Source organism: Maniola hyperantus, chromosome 7, assembly GCF_902806685.2.
Source record: "Maniola hyperantus chromosome 7, iAphHyp1.2, whole genome shotgun sequence".
Classification (NCBI taxonomy): domain Eukaryota; kingdom Metazoa; phylum Arthropoda; class Insecta; order Lepidoptera; family Nymphalidae; genus Maniola; species Maniola hyperantus.
In genome coordinates this window covers 10,302,200-10,319,006 of record NC_048542.1, presented here as the reverse complement: position 1 = coordinate 10,319,006, position 16,807 = coordinate 10,302,200, and the positions used below count along the sequence as shown (strand labels likewise).

Genomic DNA, 16,807 nt, shown 5'->3' with positions numbered 1-16,807 from the left:
TTCTGAGAGGAGAACCGTGCTCAGTAGTAGTATGCCAGCGATGGATTGATGATGATTATGATGTCTTCTAAGCGAGGCGTTTCACTACGATGCTGCGTAGATCGATAGAATCGATTAGGGGTATGTATGGGTTTATTAACCTTCCTTACCCCTTTCAGCTTAGCTCACTTCGTCACTTGACACCAGAAGATCGCAGTCAGGGATCAATGGTCATCGAATAACATAAAACATGTTTCATACGGGGTTTATGTAGACGGACGTGATATCTAATCCATACCTAAGTACTAGGTAGAAATGCGAAAGTGTGTGTATGTCTGTTATCTTTTCACGGCGAACCGCTCCAAGGTTTAGCATAGATATTATAGCTTCTATTCTGAAGATGGGCATTGGATACAGTTTTCTAGAAAAATCTAAGAGTTCCCACAGGATTTTGAATTATTTTTATCTCACCCTAAATCCAAGCGTAAATATCCAAATTCAAACGGAAAAGTGGCATTAGCTAGATTTTTTTTATTTTTTATAATAGATATAGCGAGCAAACGAGCAGGCGGGTCACCTGATGTTAAGTGATTACCGCCGCCCATGAACATTTGCAGCACCAGAGGAGCCGCCGCCGATGCGTTGCCGGCCTTTTAGGAATTTGTTGGTCCGCCCCTTGAATAACCCCATATTATAATCTAGTGGGAAAACCGCCGATGGGAGTTGGTTCCACAGTTTGCACGTAAATAAGTTAATAATAATAATATGTCAAGGTTCTACTAGCATTTTTTAGGATGGCACTGAAGTTGTGTGAGCTATGTGGAACCATAACTCATAATACAACAACAAGCGACTGAATATTTACTTAACCTCTTTCATATACCTACATTATTTTCCTTCAATAAGAAACCTTTCTTTTTATGTTACAAATTGAAATATTTGCGTTTTCGCTACAATCTCCTAGTTATTTCCGGAATAATTCCTGGAAACATCAAATGTACAGTCAATATCAATAATATTAGGAACTTGAGACTTATCTGTGTGTGTAAACGGTGACATGGGCTAACGTAGACGACCGCTTTTTATCTGAGACCGATTTTTATGAGACAACGGCTGTCTTCAGACGGTAAAAAGTGGTATAGAATTTTACATCGATTTATCGTCGTCATATTATATGCTATCATCGTTGGTATAGTTCAGTCAAATAAATATATTCTATTGATCTTTCTATCAAAAATCTACTCAGGATGGCGAAAATGGGTCTATCTTACGTTAGCATTTTTTTAATGATATTATCTGCGTTTAGGTAATTAGTAAAAGTCCTGCGTTTTACTTTCACCTACTTTTGTCCGACGTTTATAATGAACTAGATAATGCCCGCGGCTTCGTTCGCATGGATTTAGTTTTTTAAAAATCCTGTGGGAACTCTTTGATTTTCCGGGATAAAAAGCCTATGTCCTTCCCCGCGATGCAAGCTATATCTGTACCAAATTTAGTCAAAATCGGTTGAACGGATGGGCCGTGAAAAGCTTGCAGACAGACAGACAGACAGACACACTTTCGCAGTTATAATATTAAGTATGGATTATCGATAGTATCATGATCTACCTAACTAGAAAAATTTGAGTATACCAATACATCCATCCCGTTTCCGAAAACACTATCCCAGAGCTTTTTTTATACACTAATAAATTAGGTAGAAAGATTACTGAAAATAAAAACTGCTTTACTTTCATAACATTTTTCACAAAATTTTTGCTTTGACTGTCCCTACTTATACATCCTAAGGTTCAAAAATTTATCTTACCTTTTACTTACAATTTCAAATATTGTCACATGCCAACCTTTTTGATGTAGGTACGTTTGATCTCCTATATTTTCTTAATATTCTGTACAAAAACCTTAAATAACATAAAATACCTAGTCAAAGCATTTTGTATACCAAATTCTGACGATTCAAAGGTATTTTATAAACGTTTATTTAACCAAAAACCTCTCTATTTTTATTATTTTCTACGAATAAACTTCATTATTGAAGAACTTAAACATGCTCGACATTGCTCCTACGTTATGGTCGAAATTGCTTGACAGAAGGTAATGTGTGAAGACACTAACATGAAGATCATAATGATTAAGTTATTGTAGGTACGTACAATTTTCTTTTTAGTATTCTTGCAGTCAAGCGCAAGCTTATTTAGTTAAAAAACATCGTTGTTGTCGTCAACCAATAGACGTCTACCGCTGGACACAGGACGTCAAGTCAGGACGTCAGTCTTGCGCTGCCTGAATCTAGGGGCTCCCTGCGACTCGTGTGATGTTTTCTGTCTATCTAGTTGGTCCCCCAACACTGCACAAGGCTCCAGCACTTTGAAACCCGAACATTTAGGCTCCGTTCATTGTATTTCAGCTTCTCAACCCGTTGAGTTATGTCGGTTACTCTCGTTCTTTTATAGATATCCACATTTCTGGTTTGATTACGTAGAAAAACTCCGAGCATAGCTCTCTTCATTCCTCGCTGAGTGACTCTGACCTTTCTTAATACGAGTATGGGGCCTATAGTTTTTGGATCCATATGTCAAAACTAGACGTAGTGTGGGACGCCCTCCAGCACGATGGACCGACGATATAAAGAGGCTGGCGGGAAGTGGCTGGGTGTGGTGGCGCTCTTTAGGGAAGGCCTATATCCAACAGTGGACGTCCACAGGCTGATGATGATGATGATGATGATGATGTCAAAACTAGCATTGTTTGAAGACTCGTCTTGAGGGACTAAGGATTACTTAGTATAATTATTAGGGAATTTCCTCGAAAATTTCAACACCAATTTATAACTATACGTATTAATAACGATTGGCTAATCTGATCATAGCCGCATATTGTAACAGAACAAGCCAACTAATTAGTGGGTCGAGGTTTCGATACAGTTTTCCGCCTAAAGCATGAATTATTATTGCCCGGTCCGATCGGAAATTGCTTTTTCATTGTAATAAAAATATAATGAGCCTAGTTTGTAGGATCAAGCTGAAGTTCTGGTCCATATTTTTCCATATTCATATAGGAGGACTTAAGACTAGGAGTCGGTATTCTCACACTCACCTATCGATAGTTCCATCCAGGATTTTGCAAGTGTACCTATAATGTCAAACTCATCAGCATCGTCAAGTATTATTATTGGTCAAGAAATATTACTTGATATCGGTTAGAGAGCTTTTACGATAGTTCTGGGCAAAATTTCCAGAAATGAGTTTTAGGTTTGAAATTCGGTTCTAAGCGAGTAAAAATTTCGATTTTCCAAAAAGCAAATTCGCTCAAACCGAAGACTTTACTGAGTATTATCAGTCGGGGAAACTCTTGCAAATTTATTCATGAGGTGCTGATCGTATGCGGTGATACGACCCTCAGTTTTATTATCGAGAATGCCTCTTTTAGCTTTGTTTTTACAAGCGTTTTAGATGAAACACATATAGGGCTTTGATGTGCCTGTATCGTGTATGTATTTCAAACGTGTTTTTATATTGCTTTTGTAGCCTTTTTTATTTAGGTAGGTAGGTATAGTTTGAAGATCTTAATCTATTTGTCATTTTAAAAATTGTCGAGTAATCTGCTTTTGACTCAAATGTACGTAAATAGACACGTAAAAATAGTAACTACAGTCGCTTTTCTCAAATATACCGGTAAATCTAGGTTTAACCCATGCCTTCCTTCAGATCAACATCATCATTGGCCTATGTGCATTGTGCGTTCAATATGCTAAACATAAGTCTTGCCGAGAGCGTACCACTGCCACCACAATCGGCCCCCCTAAATTTCGTATCTAATATATATTAATAGAGTCTACTAAGGGTGATATTATTATAAGCAATATTATTCTAAAGTAACTAACTGTAGGTAGACCTGTAGTTCCTTGTCGCACTAAAGGTAAAATATAAGATATGCCTCCTATAAAAACCAAAACCAAATAGTTAATTAAGTACTATTTTGCCTATTTATACATGGCTTATACCTAGGTAGGCAATTATGAAAGTATGCTAAAAGTAATTAAAGCAATTTATATAAAAACTAGCTTATGCTGGCGACTTCATCCGAGTGGACTACACAAATTTCATACCCCTATTTGACCCTTTTAGGGGATGAATTTCCAAAAATCCTTTTTTAGCGGATGTTTACGTCATAATATCTATCTGTATGCCAAATTTCAGCCCAATTCGTTCAGTAGTTTGAGCTGTGCGTTGATAGATCAGTCAGTCAGTCAGCTTTTCCTTTTATATATTTAGAATCAGTCATATCAGAATCAGAATAGAAACCTGATTTAGGATTCTGTGGTAAGTATAACCAGTGTGTAAATTTTTAATACTAAGCTAGCTAAAATTCAATAGGTAAAGATACTGTACGAAGTTTGTCATCAAAATTCTGCACTGTGTATAACAACGGCAGACGTTTGGTAGCAAAATAAACAGAGGCAACTGTATTTTGCACTATTTTACAGAATTCTCCATTTTCCATTACTCAATTCCAATCGAAGTTATGTAGACTTTCCATGTTCAAAAACAAGTCGGAATCGAAACATGTTTTGCCGAAGTTTTGACCCAGATGCGTCAGTTTGCTATCGATGAAATAACTTGTATTGTTTAGCTTGCATTACATACAAGCCGTGCTTTCCTAGCAGGATATATTTAGCTGTAGTAGTAGTGGGAAGTTTGTAGACTCGTGGAACTATTCTGAATTTGAACGGTATAGTATATTAAAGGTTCTATATGATTTGTAGTAAGCATATCTTAAATATATAAAAGGATTGACTGACTGACTGATCTATCAACGCACGGCTCAAACTACTGGACGGATCGGGCTGAAATTTGGCATGCAGATAGCTATTACGACGTAGGCATCCGCTAAGAAAGGATTTTTTAAAATTCAACTCCTAAGGGGGTGAAATAGGGGTTTGAAAGTGTAGTCCACGCGGACGAAGTCGCGAGCATAAGCTAGTTGAGGAATAATTTAATTTACATACGGGTGATTCCGTTTAGAAGGGAAGTGGGAACCCATCCCTTCTATTTGCTATCGTGTTTACGCCCAAGAGAAAGTTTGATTAGGTTTTGTTTTTATAAGACTTTTTGACGAGTCTCATAAACAATTTGATGTTCCTGAGCGTAATTTTGTAAAATGAATATATCATAAATATACAGACCTTGTAAAAATATGAAAAATTTAGAGATTTTTTTGCTTAAACATAATAAAGAATATCTATATAATTCTTTACTAGTCAACCAGCCAATGACTCAGCTTTGCCTTTTGTTTTTATAGAAATATCTATACATTGTTTAAGAAATACAACTTATAGGTACCATTTTAGGATAATAATCTATATCTATATAATATGCTAGGTAAGTAAAGTAAAGTAAAGTAAAATATGCTATATTTGTACACCAAAACCAAAATAATAGGTAGGTATACGTCAACCATCTCTATGTCCCTACTAACACCTTTATAAGGAGAAACTGACGGACAGGCATAATACCTCTCAAAATTCAAAGTACCTACTGCTCAAATAGCTGGGTCTAGAGTCTAGACACTTAATTTAATTTATTTTTTATTTGTACCAAACACATCTTCTATCTAAATATATAAAAGGAAAAGGTGACTGACTGACTGACTGAATGACTGACTGACTGACTGACTGACTGATCTATCAACGCACAGCTTTAACTACTGGACGGATCGGGCTGAAATTTGGCAAGCAGATAGCTATTATGACGTAGGCATCCGCTAAGAAAGGATTTTTGAAAATTCAACCCCTAAGGATGTGAAATAGGGGTTTGAAATTTGTGTAGTCCACGCGGACGAAGTCGCGAGCATAAGCTAGTATACAATAAAAGAAAAAGAAAAAGAAAGTAAAAGTGGCCTGGGAAGCACTTACCTCTAATATAGATGTGAGAAATTAAAAAGGGTTATTATAAAACCATAAATACAGCATTGTGGAAAATAACTAGTACCTACCCACCTATGGCCATAAAATATTAAGAAAGAGAGAGAGAGCTTCATTTATGGAGCTTCCTTGATTTCGATCTCGATATCATATTCGCTTCGGCATCGAATATGATATAATATTAATAGAATTAATGATTTATCTAATTCCGATACTCATTTAAGTATCTGATTTTTTCATCTAACCATTCGTAGCCCGAGATATTTATTTAAACAAAATAACTTTAGTACGTACTAGACAGTTCTTTACAAAAAGTGCGCTCTAAAAATTTAAGTAAGTTTTGGAAATCGGTTCTCGTCTGTACGATTAAGTTCGCAGTGCGATATTTTACAGTATCGGATTTGAGTAAGTTACATACTAGGTAATGAGTAGTAAGCAATTTACTATAAATAGTAAATACTAGATTTGCGTAGAAATCAAGATATTTTGTAGTAGACTTAATAGACTTCAGTGGTAGACTTTTTCATTACATGAAATATATTATACAGCCCACCGCAGTCGGCTAGAAATAGCTAGGGCGCGACAGGTTGAGATGGCAATCGGGGTATGAGGCGGGGGGACGCCCCGCACACCCGCACGTCACCCGCGCTCGTCCCCGTGGGGTTAGCGCGGGGGATGTATGGGTGTGCGGGGCGTTGCCCCCCCGATTGCCATCTCAACTTGTTGCGTACTATACCTAGTTCATACAAGCTGGGTCGGCTGAGCAGAAAATTCATTTACGCGCAGTTAGGTCGGTACCAACTGCCGTAATTAAAATGGTCTTGTAACTTGTATGTAACTCAGCTCTAGGCAACGCTTCATTATCTTGCAAAAATGTATTAAAAGGAAATAAAATAATAATATGTTCTAGTTACTTACTTATATCCCACTTTAAAGTATATATTAAATCACGTTCTAGGTATTTCTTATAGCATACTACCTATCTTCTTTCTTGTAAAAAATTAGAACGTTTTAGATATTATGTAAAATCCACATACCTATTACCTATATTACAAATTGAATTAACGTCCCTAAATAATTAAACTAATTTTGTTGTTTCATTGAAATCAAGTCTGACTAGTGTTAGATTTAAATTCAAAAACAGTAATATTTTAGTAGTTTTTGTTTCGCTCGAATCAAACAATTTGCACTATAGGTTGGGAACTCATATACCTATGTACCTAACTATGCAGTACATATTGGTTATGTGTGCTGTATAGCGGTAGATACAGAGTAGGTACCTAACTATTTCATAACCCTCGAAAATGTTGGAATCGAAACAACATGTTTTGGCGAAGTTTTGACCCAGAAGTGTCAGTTAGTTATTGATGAATTAAATAACCGAAGCGTGGTAGAAATATTTCAATACAGAAAATACTTTAATTTTAGTAACTAGAAATTTCTCTGAATTTGTAAACTAAATTTCTCTCTCCTCTCATAGTGAGAAGGTTTTGGCCATAGTCTACTACGCTCGCCAAGTGTGGATTGGCAGACTTCACACACCTTTGAAAACATTACGGCGAACTCTCAGGAATGCAGGTTTCCTCACGATGTTTTCCTTCACCGTTAAAGCAAGTGATATTTTAATTACTTAAAAACGCACATAACTCTGAAAATTTGGAGGTGCGTGCCCGGGATCGAACCCCCGACCTCCGATTGGAAGGCGGACGTCCTAACCACTAAGCTACCACAGCGGATACTTAGTTGAGCATAAACACGATAATAAAACTGAGGACCGCGTCACCCAATACGAGCTAGCTCATGAATAAATTTGCAAGAGGTTTTCGGCCTTACGCCTGTAGCTAGTGCGAATTTGTATGTTCAGCAAGCTTTTTTTATTGCAAGATAGTATTGCGCTTGGTGACAATCATGTTTAGTAAAAAGCAATGATGAGCTCAGACCTCCATTATCAGATACGGGTTTCATTAAGAAAACCTGTAAACAGAACACTTTAATTATGGTGTGGTGTAAACATTGTAATAAAGTTGGAGGTCGTATCACCCGACACCATTATCACCTCATGAATAAATTTGCAAGAGTTTTCCCACTGATAACAGTTAACACCCAGTAAATCCTATGGATTGTGCAAATTTGTGTGTTTGGAGAGATTTTAAGCGTTCGGGGTAGAGTTGAGAGGTACACTTTAAACTTTTACGATTAACGGTTTCGACCACGTATTTTCACTATAAGTTTACACGTGGAATGTGAAACATTTAGTGGTCAAAGTAAAAATATGTTTTAATTCACCTTTTAAATCCACAAGACATTTTATAATTCATCATAAATTGGACCGTTATTCTTTTTTAACTGTTAAAACTAGAATGAAGCCAAAGGTAATTAATTACTCAAAAACCGGCCAAGTGCGCGTCAGGCTCGCGCACTGAGGGTTCCGTACTACAGTCGTATTTTTTGACATTTTGCACGATAATTCAAAAACTATGATGCATAAAAATAAATAAAAATCTGTTTTAGAATGCACAGGTAAAGCCCTTTCATATGATACCTACCCGACTTGATGATATAGTTCTATAAATGTTCTTAGTATACTAGTATAATTTCTTAGTAGGTAGCTTTGAGATTTAAATCAAATCTAATGGAGATAGAAAATAGATAATCTAGGTGCACCTAATTTGCAAGTTAGCAAGGTTATTGAAGCTCAAGAGTTTGATACAAACCCGGTGGAAGCAGGAAATTGCGTTTTAATTATAACGAACCAGTCAGCTAAATTGTAGGTAATGCCTAACAATTTAAACTGTGGTAGCCTAGTGCTTAGGAGTAGTAGGTAGAAAACATCGTGAGGATGCCTGAGAGTTCTCCATAATGTTCTCAAAGGTGTGTGAAGTCTGCCAATCCGCACTTGGCCAGCGTGGTAGACTATGGCCAAAACCCTTCTCACTCTGAGAGGAGACCCGTGCTCTGTAGTGCGCCGGCGATGGGTTGATCATAATGATGAACAATTTAAACAGAGCGTCTTACACAAAACCTTTAGTTGCAGTTTCCTCATCATTATCATCAATAACTCATCGCCAGCTCATTACTGAGCACAGATCTCCTCTGAGAATGAGAAGGGTGTGGACCACAGTAGCTTTAGTTTTAAGTTTGCGTTATAATTATCACCACTATATTATCTTACAAATCTAACACTATACCAGACAATCAATAAGAGTAATTTATTACCTATTTTGAATAAATCATTTGACTTTGACTTTGACTTTGACTTTGACCGCACCACCTATAGACGCCTATAATAGCCAGACACCCCCGATCGCCAAGCTTAGGCAGTTGCTTAGCATAAAAGTCGGCCCACGCCCGTTCAGTACCCTCATTCCGCACATTGTCTTGATAACGTCACTTAGGAGTCCACCAATCTCAACTAAGCATTCTCCCCTGTCCCCCGCCAATATTTTACGATTTTGTTTTCATGCAAAACACTGATGCGTACTCTTGAGTTTGAATTCTCTGTGGTGTGGACAGAACGTCAGTTTAAACTGCGTCTAAAGTATTTGTGGCAAGGTTTATTACAAACTCAGAGTATGTCTAATCTAATCCAATCCATCTGCCCCATTTGCGTCCACTACTAGTCATAGGCTTTTTCAAGAGCACGCCACGAAACACAGTCCTCCACCTTCTTCATCCACTCGCTTTCCACCACGATATGTAGTCCTTAGTCCAGTGGAATGGAGGCACCTAGAGGTAATCCTTCACGCGCTTACCAGTATACGTGGTCTCCACTCCAGCACACATCTGCCCCATCGGCCATCGGTTCTGCGACAGACATGAACTTCGCTTGTTAATCCATTGAACTGAGTCGGTCGCTTTTATTATTCTATGAATTTCCTCGTTGGGATTTTATCCCTGAGAGACAACAAAATATGTACTAGACCGAAATTTACGCTTACTGATGGTCAAAATTTTAATTTGTAAGATGATATAGTGGTGATAATTATTAATACATACTTAAAACTAAAGCTACGAGGGTTCCAAACGCGCCCAGGTCTGAGAAGAGCCCACAACAAATTCAATTTGAAACTATATAATCCTTTGATGATTATTCATACTTTGCCGTCAGTAGCTTGAATGTATTGGATATAGACACCTAATTATTTGTCTTTCTACGTACAAGCCAATTAGTCCACTGGGTATACAATTTCCCTCGGTGTAGGTATTAATTATGACTCAGGCGGAAATTGCGTTTTCAGTATAACGGACTAGTGTAGATGGCTATAACAGTAATACTGTATCATCATCCTCCTTCTTATTTTGTGCTCCTGTGCCTTGTACATGAATAAAATAATTTTCAGTTTGTTGGACAGTTTGTAGAGTTCCGGTACATTTTTCTGAATCTCTTTAAATATATAAAAGGCAAAGGTGACTAACTGACTGACTGATCTATCAACGCACAGCTCAAACTACTGGACGGATCGGGCTGAAATTAGGCATGCAGATAGCTGTTATGACGTAGGCATCCGCTAAGAAAGGATTTTTTAAAATTCAACCCCTAAGGGGGTGAAATAGGGGTTTGAAATTTGTGATGTTCACGCGGACGAAGTCACGAGCATAAACTAGTCATATACATATAAAGAACCCCGTTCGAAATATTTTAGGTGTAGGTATATTTTTTTTTTTCAGTAAATGGTATCATATGAAAGGGCTTCACCTGTACATTCTAAAAAGAATTTATACCTAAGTAATATTATTAGCAAGTAATAAATAGTTACTAATATTATAAGTAAGTAATAAGGATATACCTAATACAAAACGAATAAGGAGTAGGCATATTACATCAGCCGAGTTTAACTACCGCAGACAGCGGGCATATGAATTTTCTGCTTAGCCGACCTGACTTCTATGAATGAGGTCCGTGGTAGCTTCACAACATAGGTACGATTTTTAGGGTTCCGTACCTCAAAAGGAAAAACGGAACCCTTGTAGGATCACTTTGTTGTCTGTCTGTCTGTCGGTCTGGCAAGAAACCTACAGGGAACTTCCCGTTGACCTAGAATCATGAAATTTGGCAGGTAGGTAGGTCTTATAGCAGACATTAGGGGAAAAATCTGAAAACCGTGTTTGTGGTTACATCACGCAAAAAAAATTAAATTGTGGTCGTGAACTAAAAATTAGTATTTTCAATTTTCGAAGTAAGATAACTATATCAAGTGGGGTATCATATGAAAGGTCCTTACCTGTGCATTCTAAAACAGATTTTTATTTGTTTTTATGCATCATAGTTTTTGAATTATCGTGCAAAATGTCGAAAAAATACGACTGTAGTATGGAACCCTCGTTGCGCGAGCATACTCGCACTTGACCGGTTTTCTTTTTTTAGATGCCTAGGGGGAGGGTTGGAGCCTACACGTGTTAAATATAATACCATATTCCCTAGATACGCTTTATCTAAGTCATATTTGTTATTTTATTATTAAAAGACTAGCTGACGCCTGCGACTTCGTCCGCGTGGATTTTAGTTTTTAACAATCCCATGGGAACTCTTTGGTTTTCCGGGATAAAAGTAGCCTATGTCACTCTGAAGGCCTTTGACTAAATCCATACAAAAAATCACATCAATCCGTTGCTCTCCGTTGCGACGTGATTGAAGGACAAACCAACAAACAATAAACCAACAAACTAACAAATAAAAAAAAAAAAAAAAAAAAAGAATACTGATAGGCTTGTGTCGTACTTAATCAAGGCACAAGTGTAATAATGAAGTCTAGTTTGTAGCGAAGTTGCCTAGAAGATATCATATTCACTCTTTTCATATTCTTATTCACTCTCAGAAAAATGTACGCTGGAATGGCGTTCCACACATAAGCCATTCGTATCAGAAACGTTAAAAAAAGTTTCGTGAGTTAGACTGGATGTCAACGACATACCTAAAAATCCCAACGGTTTTCACTGTTCTGTTGTAGAACCAGGGTACCTGAAAGGTACTATTAAGTATTTTGAAGTAGAATGGTGGCGTGTGGAAGTTCCTACAAGACACTTATATCCAGCAGTGTACGTCTATCGGTTTATGATGATGATGATAAAGAAGAAAATGTATTTTTGTGATTTTGTCCGCAAGAATTAGGTTTTATTAAAATTCCGAGAGAACTCTTTTGTTTCCGGGATAGAAAGTAGCTTATCCATGCAAAAAATCACGTAGACCTATTGCTCCATTGCAGCGTAATTTATATACCTATAGGTACAAAAGGAAAAGCTGACCGATTGACTGACCGATCTATCAACGCAGAGCTCAAACTACTGAACGAATCGAAGCTGAAATTTGGCATGCAGATAGCTATCATGACGTAGACGTCCGCTAAGAAAGGATTTTTGAAAATACAATCCCTAAGGGGGTTAAATAGGGGTTTGGAATTTGCGTAGTCCACGCGGATAAAGTCGCAAGCATAAGCTAGTTGAAGTATAAACTAACAAACAAACACACTTTCGCATTTATGATAATATTAGTAAGATAGGTTTTTAAGACATTTTGTAGAATTAGTACTTCAATTTGTGGGGGCCTTGCCTCAAAGTTTTGAATGTTAGCTGATAAAAAATTAATTTTGCAGGATAAGCTTGTTTACAAAAGTTTCCAAAAAACTGAATGTAAGCATTATAAATAAAGAAGCAAAGTACGTGTCCAACTTTCATCGGAGATTAAAAATTCAAGAGCGTTCGCAGACGAGCACTCGTGTGAGATATTTTGCTGCAAAAGCTATATTTCTTGATAACATTATATAAATAAATTAAATTGGGCTTGAAATCTATGATTGTGGCTTTATTTATTCACTAGATGATACCCGCAAACTTCGTACGCGTATTTTAAAATCCCGTGGGAATTAATTTTCTAGCGTAAAAAGTAATCCATGTATGTAACTCTTCAGGTTTTTAACTATACTCCTGGAAAAAATTACATCGAATGTTGCTACGTTGCGGCGTGATTGAAGGACAACGACCAAATAACAAAGACTTTCATAATTATTATATTGGTAGGATTCATTTATAGACTATTAACTGTACAGCACTGTAAAAGCCATAATGTTTGGTACCGTATAGCTTGGGTCAGCACAAACCTTTTTAATATCGCGAGCATGCTAAACCAAACTCCATACAAATTAAACTCACTGTAAATTATTTTATGCATTAATACAATAGAGAATGAATATTAAATGTTGAAGGCATTGTTATGTAGTCATATTTTCAAATATTCCGACTCGTGTTTTCAGATAAAATTATTCATTAATAAATTAATTACCGTGTAATGAAATTAATTATCTTCATTTAATATTAATATGGACTATATTATTTTTGTAAAATGCAAATATAATATTAAGTCATTGATTTATTACTAGCTTATTCAACCCGACTTCGTACAATCCCGACTAATATTATTAAGGCGAAAGTTTGTATGTGTGTGTGTGTGTATGTTTGTTACTCCTTCACGCAAAAACTACTGGACAGATTTGGCTAAAATTTGGAGTGAAGATAAATTATACCCTGGATTAACACATAGACTACTTTTTATCCCGGAAAAACAAAGAATTCCCGCGGGATTTTGAAAAACGTAAATACACGCGGACGAAGTCGCGGGCATCAGCTAGTATTTAAGTAAAGGAGCCTTATTTAATACACTTTCTTTTGTACACGTTGTCTGTCTGTGCAACCTTCATGCTGAAACCACTGAACGTATTTTTACGTAATGAAAAATTTCTCCGGCACTTGGCACCGTGAACCGTGACCTAGTAATCAAAGGTGCTCCGGGTGCGATACCCATGGAGACGCAGGTTCGAATCCTGCCGGTTCCACAATTTTCAATACGTATTTAAAAATTTCTTTAGCTAACACTTCACGTTAACATGAATAGGCTAGTTTATATCCCAAAAACTAACAGTAAATTAATGATGAAAAGTAGATTTTAACCTTAATACATACATTTTCATTCCTTCCCTTTTGGGAACAGGTTTTTTGGTGGTATCATATCAGTAATCATTAGTATTATCACCTGTGTTCGTTTTTGCTAGCGTTCTGGTTACACCCTGTATTAACAGATATAAAAGGAGTTTTAACAGATATAAAAGTCACCTTTTCCTTTTATATAATATTATGTTGTCTGACTGACTGACTGATCTATCAACGCACAGCTCAAACTACTGGACGGATCGGGATGAAATTTGGCATGCAGATAGCTATTATGACGTAAGCATCCGCTAAGAAAGGGTTTTGGAAAATTCAACCCTTAAGGGGGTGAAATACGGGTTTAAAGTTTGTGTAGTCCACGCGGACGAAGTCGCGAGCATAAGCTAGTAATTAGATATGTACGCATCTACACACATACGATATATTATGCTACGTAAAATATGAAATGAAAAAGGAAAATTTTGAAAATAATCATGAAAATCTTGTTTCAGGAACTCGTCAAAAATGAACTTCGTTTGGATATTCGTGTTATCATCTGTCTGCCACACGGGTAAGTTTTCTCGGTGGAAAAAAATCCAAGAGACACGACAAAAAGTATGGTTTGACGCAACGTAGACGTACCCTTGGGAATAGAATATTAAAATTTCCGGGAATATTTTGTTATGGTCAAAGAGATGACGAGAAAATTTGTCTGGACGTTGAGAAAATTTTAATGAAACTAATGTAACTTGTGCGAATATCTCATTTTAGCTCTCAAACATCACATCATGTAATTTGCATCAACTGTGAATACTTAGTGAGTTTTTTCTTTCTTTCTTTCTTTCTTTCTAATTTTGTATTAGCTGTAATTTTCTTTTGTCATTATAATGTTATACTCACTATATCATATCCTGTCTAAGCTGTCAAAGCCTAGTGGTTAAGACGTCCGCCTTCTTATCGGAGGTTGGGGGTTCGATCCCGCGCAGAGCGCTATACTAACTTCATTCCGGAGATAGGGTATTAGGTTTTTGTAACTAGCTGTAAGTTTTCTTTATTAATACAATAGGTTATATTCTATTTTACAAAAGATGAATAACATCTAGCTAATCTTATGTAAATACGAGAAGAAATAAGACTAAAAAAAAGGAACGAAATAAAATTTCAAAGAAAATTTCCACCCATTACTCATACACGCTCGTATCGTTTGGATTGTCGACGAAACGCAAGAAAAGTTACAAAAAAGCTGCGAAGCCCCACCGCATTGTTCTTCAGGGCACAACGGAAGCTCATTACTGTATTATTATTAAACGAATGTGTTCCCTATCCAGGGGTTTGGAGGTATTGGTGGTTTTTGTATGGAACGCTGATTAAGAATAAATATGCTGAGGGAAAATATAATTTAACTAGCGATCACGGCTGCAGCGCTGCGGCCGTGCTGCTTTGTAAATCCATTTATAAACAAAAATGCGTGACTGCAGCGCTACACCCGCGCTGTGGCCGCGCGTCAGTTCATCGGTTGAAATTATCCCTATCGTTGTCTACATTATACGGAAATTTCTGTGCAAAATTTCAGCTTTCTAGGTCCAATGATTTGGGCTGGGCGTTGAATCGTTGAGGATTTTGTGTCGGCGACATTTCTTTATCTAGGTATCTCTTCTCTTATTTTATCTCATAATCGATAAAGATAGCGACATTGCTGGCAGACAAAATAAATGATAATGTGACATTTCTCTGTAAATGTTAAAATCTCAAATAAACTATTTACGCCTTAGATTTCATAGAAAAGAACATAGGAAAAGAATATGTGCCTGTGTGCAACAAAAAGTCACTGCTTAAACAATGAGGAAGAAGATGACCGTTATCTGCTTTAGGTCTAATGAGTTTTCTTTAGCATACTTGCAACAGAACAAGGCAAAAAAAAAATATAAAAAAAATACGTTCAATTTTTTTTATTCTACTCATTTCTCACACATGCTCGTATTTTAATAAGGGATCTCGATCTCAAAGACAATCAGAGTTCAGACAACATCTTACAGTCGAAAAACTATCGTTTTTCTGAACGTCTAATGAGTTTTCTTCAGTTTTATTATGTACTAGCTGATGCCCGCGACTTTGTCCGCGTGGATTAAGATTTTCAAAAATCACGAGGGAACATTTTGGTTTTCCGGGATAAAAAGTAGCCTCACTCTCATCTCACTCTCCATGTCTTCATCCATATAAAAAATCAGGTCAATCTGTTGCTCCATTGCAGCGTAATTGAAAGACAAACCAACAAACAAACACACTGTCGCATTTATGATATGGGTAGTAATAGGTGATAGTGCGTATATTTTAAGATTTCTATGTGTCAACTATACTGGTTCACCTTTAAATTAAGGACTAAAATCGTACTTTTGACATGACAGTTGACACATAGAGCATAAACGGCGAGTGAGATCTCAAAATGTACGCACTATACTTGCAACCTAATTAAACAAAACGAGGCTTATTAAAATAGAAAAGGATACGTTCAATGAAATTATTCCACCCATTTCTCATACATGCTCATATTGTATGGAATGTCAATAGAAAAGATGCAAAAAATGCTCCGAGCTTCCCTAGCATTGTTCTTGGGAGTACTATCGCATGCTAATTACTGTATTTAAATGAATGTGTAGAGTGAATAAAAGAAAATGTGTTTGACGACCTCTTTAACGCAGCCGGTAAGAATGCTCTTGGGAAAATAACCGCCTTATGAATTTCAGTCGAGGAAAATGATTTATTTCTATTTATTATAAACTCAATATTATAGACAGGTGCTCCGTCCTTTTCCAACACATGGCAATCTAGTTTTGTCTTTATCTTAAAAATCATTGACTTACAGGCTACTTTCAGGCTCCAAGTGTGGAGTACATAGTGGAACGACTATTCATATATTATGTTTTGTAAGGTTGGATAAGTTTTGGACGTGATACTGATAACACTTGCGCATTGTGCGAGGATACGAAT

General features: G+C 36.7%; 2 protein-coding genes across 4 annotated transcripts in view; one reads left to right on the top strand and one right to left on the bottom strand.

The window, feature by feature from the left end:
• LOC117983483 (cell adhesion molecule Dscam2-like) overlaps window positions 1-16,807 on the top strand; it is a 111,381-nt gene that overhangs the window by 9,521 nt on the left and 85,053 nt on the right. For all 3 annotated transcript variants that reach the window (XM_069499589.1, XM_069499588.1, XM_069499591.1), the window contains exon 2: window positions 14,332-14,390. In XM_069499589.1, coding sequence (XP_069355690.1) covers window positions 14,345-14,390 — 46 coding nt within the window. In that variant the 5' untranslated portion in view covers window positions 14,332-14,344. The remainder of the gene's footprint in view (window positions 1-14,331; window positions 14,391-16,807) is intronic.
• LOC117983961 (serine protease inhibitor 77Ba-like) overlaps window positions 1-16,807 on the bottom strand; it is a 144,147-nt gene that overhangs the window by 127,026 nt on the left and 314 nt on the right. The gene's annotated exons all lie outside the window — the stretch shown is intronic.